At 40.2% G+C, this 10,069-nt stretch overlaps 1 protein-coding gene across 1 annotated transcript; it reads right to left on the minus strand.

The window, feature by feature from the left end:
* Nucleotides 1-347: 347 nt before the first annotated feature.
* On the minus strand, nucleotides 348-7,254 carry LOC4334141 (MADS-box transcription factor 34-like). Its single transcript, NM_001402271.1, has 8 exons — nucleotides 6,525-7,254; nucleotides 4,113-4,194; nucleotides 2,620-2,681; nucleotides 2,377-2,476; nucleotides 1,628-1,669; nucleotides 1,458-1,499; nucleotides 924-1,057; nucleotides 348-678 (listed from the first exon to the last, which is right to left on the minus strand). The coding sequence occupies exons 1-8, from the start codon at nucleotides 6,707-6,709 to the stop codon at nucleotides 606-608; spliced, it is 720 nt and encodes a 239-aa protein (NP_001389200.1). The 5' UTR covers nucleotides 6,710-7,254; the 3' UTR covers nucleotides 348-605.
* Between the last annotated feature and the right edge of the window lie 2,815 nt (nucleotides 7,255-10,069).

Here is a 10,069-nt window from a genome sequence, read left to right on the forward strand (position 1 = left end):
TGGATGGACCTCGACCGTGCCACTAACAATGTCCACTAGTTTCATACCTTGCACGTGAGTGTTGTCTAGTCATCATGACTATACGCATCTCTTTACCTACCGATCATGCTTCATTTAGAATATTATGTACAGCTACCTTTATTGATGGGGTGAAATTATGTTGTCTCTTATACGAATATTACGCACTTTTTTAAAAAAGTTTTTTTTTTTGGCCTAAGGTAGCTACATATGATAAATGGAGTGCGATATTTCTAAAAGTAAGGTCTATAACTGTTGAGCACTACAACATCGTGGATATATCGACTTGATATCACAAACATGATGTAAACGCAAAAAGGATGGTTGTCCCGCTTTTGTTTTCACGGTACCATATCACGCACCTTACTCGCAGTGACAGTACTCACAAACTGTTCATACAAGACAAAACTATACATAGTAGTAGTACATTACACTGAGAAAAGTTTGGCAAGCACTTAATTAGCAACAAATTGAAGAGGAAGGAGAGAGGAACTTCTGAAGCAACATATAGAATCCATACATATGGCCAAACTCAGCTGATACTTGACCCTGATTAACTGAAGCTGAAACGGTAGCTAGCTAGCTAGCTAGGCCATCCACTCAGGAGGATAACCGCCCGGTGGCGGCGCCGGCGGCTGGTTCACGTCCACGGCATGAAGCCTGCAAAAATTAGCAAGTGCATATTTGCCATCAGTCCAACATGATTCATATATAGACAACCATCACTTTGCCATTATTAGGACAAATCTTGATAATCCGTGGAAAACTAACTTGTTTGGTGCAAAAGCGGAATTAATGATTTTTTTCCCCTTCTAAATGAAAGCTCCATTTGTCAAAAAGAGTGTAGAAATCTCCCTTTTTCTAACAAAAGTTTAGCAAGGATGAAGACAGTGCAGTTCACGCACCCGAGGGCCTGGAAGAAGTGCTCTGGTTGGGGAGGCTCACTGGAAAACACGCCGCCGCCGCCGCCATGGCCATTGCTGCAGTTTCCGTTCCATGGAGGCTGTGGGGGAGCTGCCTCTACGTCGATCTCGTCAAGCTGAAACAGGAAAGGATCAAACAACCAAATTAACCAAGAGAAGAGCAACGTTGTCACTGCCGATCACTACAGAGAATGATCATGATCAAGAAACATGTGCGTTCTCCAAATAGCATGATGTCAAATTGATGCAGAGAGGTGAAGGCTGAGAAGCCGATGCATGCATTTTATACTGCTGCCATGCCACCAGCCGGGGGGACCTACCGACCTATATATACTTGGCCTACTTGTGCATCATCGGCTTTTCAATCACGAGCCCACAAATCTACTTCAGAGGAGATCGAGCAAAATTCTTGGGAGTGGTCCAAGAAGCGAGTCATGCGGTCCCTAACTACAAATGCAGAGGGAGCTTTTTCTATATGGTTTCTAGGTAGCATTTGAGTAAATGGAAATCTCGTACCTTCCTTTTCAGGACCCTGTTTGCATCTTGTAGCATTTGTTCCTGAAGAAAAGTTCAATATTGGAGCAATTAGATAAAAACAAACCGAATTTGCCACTGAAAGAGGTACAAGTATTCACTGTAGTGTAGTATATCATTTGGCGGCATTGAAGAAGATATTTCAGTGTTACCTTTCTCTTTAGGTCGCAGAGTTCATCAAGTAGTACCTGAGTCTGCAAAATATGTATGAAATCATGCACAGAAGAGTATTAGAAGTCACCTAGCTTGGAGCAGCTTTTTGAATCGTAGAGAATAATATATATCCCTTAATTTTTTTAATGAAAAAAAGGAAAGCAAATAGTTGCACCTTTTCTAATCAATTGGCAGTCACCAAGTGTACAGCAATGTACTCCCTCTGTAAAAAAAAACTAAACCTAGGAGGGGATATGACATTTTTTAGGACAACGAATCTGGACAAAGGGCTGTCTAGATTTATTATACTAAGATATGTCACATCCTTGTTTAGGTTGAGTTTTTTTTTTTTAAGAACGGAGGGAGTATCAGTGTGGCAAAATGCAGTTACTTTTTTTTTAACGTTACAGTTACTTGTTATTCACAACTCCTAGTCAGAAAATCCCACTTTTAATTTAATCCAACCTTTGTAAATTATTCTAATTAAGCTTAAGCAACACAACAACTAAGGGTTAAGCCTCGTAGAACATTGATCTTTTATCACATGGATGTTGGGTAAGCCAACAAATACAAATCCACATCACATATTACCACATTTGTATAGCTTCAGATATAGTGCATAGTAAGCAAACCATAATATATGTAACAAAGAAGCTAGCGCAACGTTACGGATGAAATCTGAAAATTTTAATCGGTAAGTATACTACATATTTATACTTGAACGAGTTTCCTTGCTATGTTAATTTACCTTTCTTGATCTGATTTGCTTCAAGGTTCTGACTACTTGACTCTCAAGCTGCTCAAGTTCATTTGTAGCCAGTGGAGCTAAATCCTCACCTAGAAGGTTCCTGCAACATTATCACCAGTTAAAATATTTTGCAAAACAAAGGGAGCAATGGAGTAGAGCCAGTGTTCTTTAGACTAAAATATTAGACCCAACAAAATTGAAGAACACATGTACATATGAGTATGAACATAAAGAATCTATTACCTTTGTGATTGTTGCAGAATCTCAACATGTGCCTTCAAGTTCACATATTCCTGATAGTTGTTCTACATTATAAAGAAAAGCGAATTGAAAACAAGCTAAAATTTTAAATTTAGTTATTCTTGTCATACACAGCACAAAAGCGGCACTAATGATTTACTGAAAGTGTACTGATAATATACATTTGTAATAGTGACAGCGTTTGACCTATATTAATCTACAAACAGTTGATCTATATATATATTGTATTGTATTATTAAGATAGCTTAAATGGAAGCTACCACATTTGCTCTGGAGGCTAAAACCTATATTAATCGGAGAAAAGGGAAAAAAAATGTTTGGACCATTAGATCGTGGGGTCTAGCTCATTATAGTTTAGATTGATGAATATATCTGCATATAAAATGCAATTGTAGCTATAGAAAAAAAAGGTAGAAATTGTATATGAAATCCAATTCTATTTTTTTTAAAAAAAATATATTAGGTAGAAAATACAATTGTATCAATCGAATAGAGTTAAAGTATTGCATATCAAATCTAATTCTACTTTTGAAATCTAGCACCATGCAATTTGCATGAGACAATCGCCTAGTTATATTAAGTATAGGCCAAGTTATATTTGCAGTACGTATAATAAACAAATTAAAGATGTGAACATGGTAATTAAAACTAAAATGGTCCCTGTAGAGAGATGCGTAGAGTTTATGATGAATGCCAATAATTGACGGAGTAACTACGAAGAGATACTATATATACTCTATCTAGTGCACCCAGATCCCCATGGATATGTTCAATAAACATTTATCACATTTACATCATGTATGCGTTGCCCATTTAGCTAGATAAATACTGTTCTTATCTGCTTCTTTGGGCTTGCAAGCAAATCCGAAGCTCCACAAACTTAACTAAACTGGAATTCAAAGGAAGTGCACAACGCATTAGTATGTGCTTGCATGAGAATTGTTGAACAAAGAAATCCTTATAGAAGGTAATGCATGAAATGCACTAGGCCAATGGCCATCGATTTATACATGTGTTCCCAATTTCCGGTGACTTAGGTATCTCTGGTCTTAATGCCCGGTGCAAATTACAAATGGGCACAATTGATCTTTCTTTTTCCTTGTCAAAAGTTAAATGGCCGGTGAGGCTAGCTATGAGAGGAAAGGAATCTTTGCCTTAAGAAGAGTCATTATATTTCAAGCTATGGATGTCTATGACTCAAGAATTTACTATTCTTTCTTCTCATAGTGAGAGAGGAGTACGGTTTTTATGATCACATCTCATGAGTACTTTTAAAAGTTAAATTTCATGAGAAAACAGTTTTCTAGTGTAAAGATTGCCTCTCATAAATCAATCTCTAGTAGATTATAACACAAATAAAAATACTGGAAGCAATTACCTGATGGTTAATTTTCTAGGGGACATTATGCAAAAATGATTATGTCAATAAAAACATCAACAAATAATGTGCCATAAACTGAATAAAATTATCAAACCTGCATCTCATCGCTAGTTGGTGCGGCAGCATCTTGCGAAGCATAAATGTACCTCTGGTATCTCTCAAGCGTCTTAAGCATGCTGAAATATGAATTAGAGATAGATGGTTAACTAGCACACTATACAGAAAATATGTTTCCCCTAAAAGAAATAGTATATTAATAAAGCTGTTAATTATGTCTTCCGATCAATTTGTGAATGTTTCGTTGTCATTTTCTTCCTCAGGAAAAAAAAAATCAAGCCTCCTTTAGGGTACATTCATTGGAGAGGGTTGGGAACTGTTCCCTCTCGCACACAAAACAAAGTAACGCACGATTAATTAAGTATTAGCTTAAAAAAACTTAAAAATAGATTAATATGGTTTTTTATAAGCAACTTTCTTATAGATTTTTATAAAAAACGTATTGTTTAGCAATTTGGGAAACGTACAAAGTAAACGAGATAATAGAAGTTGAGAAAGTGTCTAAAAGAAGTAAAGAACCCAACCTAAGTCCATCTTAGGTGCTTTGGTGCCACCAGAAAATTGATTATACCAAATTAAACAAGAAAAATGCAAATAAATATATGGAAAATATAGCTTTAAATTTGTATGCCGCTCCATCCGAAGTGTTTTCGTCCCCCCCCCCCCTCACCTTTAGGAGAAAAATAAAAGGTGATCTAATTAACAAAGCAGCCCTAGTCTGTGCCAAGCCACTAATTGTACATCCTTTTTCACTGAGGATGAAGGATAAAAATAAAACAATATTCTAGTGTGTTATAACCCAATAAGACACCATTTTTTCCTAGCAATATTTAAAAATTATTAATATGAGAAACGTGTATCTATGGATGATGCATGTCACATATGACAAATTAACAGTTCACCAACGGTGAAACTTTGTGTGATCATCACATGGTAGCTAGTGAACACATATACTACAAAAACAAGGTACTGTGGCACTTGATAAAGAACCAATAACGGCATAGCATTATTATACAGAAATCTCTTATTCAAATACAGTAATCTGTCTCTATGGATGATACCCCTTATAACAACAAATTAACAGTGTTAACCAAGGGTTGAAACCTGTGTGATCATCATACGGTAGCTAGCGCGAATGCATATTCCTACAAAAATATGGTACATATATATATGATACTTGACAAAGAACCAACAAGAAACAGACAAAAAAACTGGACCCTTATGGCAATTTAGTGATTGATTGGAAAAACTAAATGTGCAATAATTCAGTAATAGAAACTACTAGGTCATTTGATTTCCCTTTGTAACGTATATATTAATTGTAAGAATGTAGCATACATTCATATGGGGAAAAAGGCCAAAACATATTAGCATCCCCATACAAACTATAACTCACTAGCATGTATATTAACATGGTCAGTGTATTCTTTAATATGCAATTTTTGCTAATGTGAGTTCCACATTTCATGCAAACTGCCCCAAATTTGAAGATTATCCTGTATGGGTCAATTACACGTTAATATAATAATATACTATAAATTAGCAATTCTACCTCACAGAGTGTCTATATATATGGACGGTGCATTTGCCTACAGTGAATTGTTTTATAGAGCTGAAAGTAGTTGTACAGTTGATCTTTTCCAACGTAGCTATAAGGTAACAGTATTTTGGTACTGTCAGATATACAAAGTCAGAGCTTGTACGTTAAAGTAGTTCTTGCAAGTTCCAAGCCGTAGATGAATTAACACATGACGATGTTGGTGAGTTTAACTAGTGTGTTGTGTTCATGAGATATTTATTGCAGCAAGTTTATAATTAACACACAAAAGTATCCTTGATAATATATAAGTAAACGACAAATTTTGATCAAAAGCGGCATTCTTCAGCAAATTTTGCTCATCAACAGCTAGTACTAAAAGTGGCATTCTTCCAAGTAAATTATTTAAACTCCATCAAGTTAAATCCTCCAAATTTTAGGCTAATTCAGATTCTAGCATTTGTACACGCCATGATATTTACATCAAATGAAACCCCTTTCTTAATTTTTCTTGCCTGCTATGACACACATACATATATACACACACGGTATATATACGCATATATGTACATGTCTGGATCTCCTGCCGAGGACAACCTCGTCTTCTTTGCCTTGTTCTTTTGTAGCCTTTTTTACATGAACAGTAGCTTCGCCCAATAGAACAGAAAGAAAGGAACAGGCGTAGAAAAAACAACACGTACGAAATCATGGCCCCTCCCATAAGTTCATGCACGGACGACGACGGATACAGTACACGCGCGAGAAAATTCAGATCGGTCGTGATTTCTTGCAGATTGTGCGCGCAAAGATGGAGCAAATTGCGGTTTGGGGAGTGCAGGTTAAGCAAGTTGAGAGAATTTGATTAGGGGAAGAGGAGGAAGCTGAGATGAGTGAGAGGGGCAGTGGGTTTACTTGGATGAGGAGGAGAACTGGTAGAGGCGGCCGGCGTGGGAGAAGAGGACGAGGGCGACCTCGGCGTCGCAGAGGATGGAGAGCTCGTAGGCCTTCTTGAGCAGGCCGTTCCGCCGCTTGGCGAACGTCACCTGCCGGCTGATCTTGTTCTCGATCCGCTGAAGCACCACCTTGCCTCGCCCCATCTCGATCTCCCGCTCGAGATCTCTCTTCAGTCTTCCCTTCCTCTCTCTCTCTCTAGATCGATCTCTAGCAGACCAGCAAATCAACACAAACCTCTGAAGAATTTTCTTCAGCAAAGCTTAGCTGCTAGCTCTTCTCATCCATGCAGCATCTGCATGATGGATGGATCGATCAGTGCATGAAATCAATTCCGATTCCTTGCTCTCTCTCGCTAGCTCTCTCTCCTACTGTCACACACGCACACCGGCCGGCCTGCAGCTGATCTGCTCAAGCTGTGGCTTAATTAGGAGTAGCTTTTTTCTCTCTATGCCCTACTTAATCTCTCCTCTCAAGAGAGAGAGATAGAGAGAGGCCTGGCCCAGCTTGCAGCGCCCTGTGGATGGTGGTGGTGGTGGTGGTGGTGGTGGCCGATCTACAGCTTAATTGGCCGAGAGAGACTGAGCGCGAAAGAAAGGCAACGAGAGCGAGAGGCCGGGTCGTCGACGAAGAGAAGAATCTTTTCTTTCGTGGGGTAGAGAGGCAGATTGAATTTGGATCTCATCTCATATTCTCGTCTCGTCTCGTCTCTCACCCTAGGTCACGTAGTAGTAGTACGTTACGTTTCCATCGCCCCAGGTATAGCAAAAATTAATACCGCCGCGAGCGCTCGCACAATCGCAATTCGCAAGCTTGTAACAGCGACGTTAACAGCGAGGCGAGGGAAGCGACCGGGCCGGCGGGGGCGTCGAACCCGAGGTTGTGTACGTATCACACGGTGCGGCCCGGGCAGCAGCGCGCACAGAGGCGGAATCGCGACGTGTCGAGCGGACGCTGGTGCCGGGTGCTTTTATGCCCACAGGCTAAGCGGAGACTAGCTATAAGCTAAGCTAGCCAGCGGCTGTAGCGAGCAACGCCCAAGCTCTCGTTGACGCAACAGGTAAGGTGGCTGTACGTAGGAGAGTACAGGATGGCTGCCTCTCTTCCCCCGGCCCGCCGGTCCAGCCGCTTCCCCGTCCTCGCCTCGACGCTGCCGCCGTGTTTCCTACGTACCCGACGCGTACGCACGCCGGGGCGCCGGGCCACACGGCGAGGCCGGTAGCTGGGGGAGCGATACGCTAGCTAGGCAGCCATGGCCGGACGCGTGCGTGTCGCCGGCTGGCAGGGGGGGCGTTCTTCCGGCCGGTCACAGTGCACGTCGCGTCGACCGGGACGGGGGGCATGTCGAGCCATCAGGTCGGCGGCGTCGCCTCACGTGACGGGTGGGGGGGATGGCAGAGGACAGAGAGGAGGAGGAGGAGAGGAGGGGGATCGATGAGCGCATGAGCTCATCTGCACAGTGAGCGGAACAACTACTACGCCCAGCACAGTAGCTGTAGCCTAGCACTGTCACTCCTACAGTGTGGCTGCCGCGCTGGGCCCACCACGTAACCCTCGGTCTCGCTCTCGATCGGGGGGTGTACTGTAGCTGCAATCAAAGTAGTTGCCACAACTTGAAGAGCGTACAGTACTTGCTAAAACCTAAAATTAATTAAACCGGTTAGTTTTAATTTGGCAAATTTGCTACAGTATATCTAAATCAAAACGTGGATTTTCCGAGAACACTATAAAAATATGGTAATTTGCTGAAGAACATAAACATCGATTATTTTATTGTTTTCATCCTATTTGATAGAAAAATATTTTAGGAGGCCCCTATCCCGCATATGTGAACGAAGGAGTATGTCTCAGTTCGAACTGATCATATCCCCGCCTCTCAATCTTTGTGCTCTCTCACTCAAACCCCTATTAGCAGGCAGCGAGGCGATGACATGAGTGGCGAGGAAGAAGAGGAGGGCAAAATAAACATTTCATATGCCTCATCTCTTCTCAATTAAGTGGATTTTACATTTTAAAGGCCGTGATGTTCTCCAGCAAATTATCACGTTTTTTAGTGCCCTAAGACAAAAGCTACATTTTTAACGGTGTCCACCAGCAAAGATCATGTTTTTTAGATGTTTTGTAGAAAATTTTTCCTTTTACTTTACATTTCTCATATTGAAGTTGAGGTTAAGTAGAAATTTCATAGGTGTTCATTTTGAAAGTTGATAAAACCCCATATCGTCACCGCCCAACTCTTTCTTTTAAACGCAATAATTTCATTGGATATTCTAGTTGGAGAATGGGGGAAATTCCAAAATTCTAAAGGACAAGCTATTTGACCCACATGAATTTGTGTGTGTGTGTGTGTGAGTAATATTCCAAAGCCTTGAGTATGTTGGGCCCTATTTAGATTCCAACTTTTTTCTTCAAACTTTCAACTTTTCCATCACATCGTTTCAATTTCTTCAAACTTCCAATTTTGATGTGGAACTAAACACAGCCTTGGTACTTTTGTACAGACATATGTTCACGCCATGACAATAGGTTAAAGCTCGAGGACTATTTCTCTTTGAAATTTTAAATTTCCTTTCCAACGCTAGCTAGCTACAACCTCTAGATATAGGCTCTAATTTGAAAATGCCCTAATTCTTGATGTGTATTGAGTATATGATATGGAGTTAATTAATTTGCAATATTAATTTGCACAAACAATGGTTACATATATTGAGCATGGTCACACCGTGATATATGCTGCTCCATCTTGTTCGGTATACTCATTTACACACACACGTGAGCTCCATTTTAAGTTTTAACACATAATTGGCGGATATAGCACGGGGTAAAATTACAATGAGTGCATGGTGAAATGCATAGGAAATTAAATAGAGCATAAGAATGCACGTGCAAAGAGAAATTCTACGGTCATTAAGAAAATACTTACTGGTAAAATACTAGATAACAAGTTTTATACTAGAAAATATGATACGATAAAGGATGGTAAAATTATGGCTCGCAAAATATAGCACGAAAAAAGAAACTGAACTAGCTGGTGCAGTAGGTGTCCCCATGCATTAATGTACTCCCTTGATAGTTGATAAAGAAGTACTCCAAGCACTCAAATGTAGCCTGTTGCGATGTCTGAGAAAGTAAGAATATATAGAGAGGTAGTAGTACGTGAGAAAGACATGGCCGGCCCATGTCCGTTTCAATTGCTATGTTTTGATTTGTTCTTGGATTCTCTTTATTTTGTGTACCAGTCCCATGCATGTCCTCTAAGATGCACTAAAAGTTGCGAAGAAGCAATCCCAACCATATCTTCTCATCAGTGTCATTTATTAAACTGTACTTATCAAGTACAATGTTAGGTAATTACGAATAAACCTGCATGGTCCTAAACTAATTCCATCTCATATGCATGTGATATGTTCAGAGCTTTAGATAACCGATAATGTCACTAGCTAAGCGTGTTACACCGGTCCACTGATCCACTCATGCTGATATATAAGTTCAATCACCCAACTGTG

This window comes from Oryza sativa, chromosome 3, assembly GCF_034140825.1.
Source record: "Oryza sativa Japonica Group chromosome 3, ASM3414082v1".
NCBI lineage: Eukaryota > Viridiplantae > Streptophyta > Magnoliopsida > Poales > Poaceae > Oryza > Oryza sativa.

Bases quoted from the DNA above. Each gene is read 5' to 3' on its own strand.
- LOC4334141 (NM_001402271.1), bottom strand. From the start codon at position 6,709: ATGGGGCGAGGCAAGGTGGTGCTTCAGCGGATCGAGAACAAGATCAGC. The intron at 1,500-1,627 runs GTAACACTGAAA...ACTTTTCTTCAG, and splicing joins TCTGCGACCTAAAGAGAAAG to GAACAAATGCTACAAGATGC. The intron at 679-923 runs GTGCGTGAACTG...TAATTTTTGCAG, and splicing joins CACTTCTTCCAGGCCCTCGG to GCTTCATGCCGTGGACGTGA.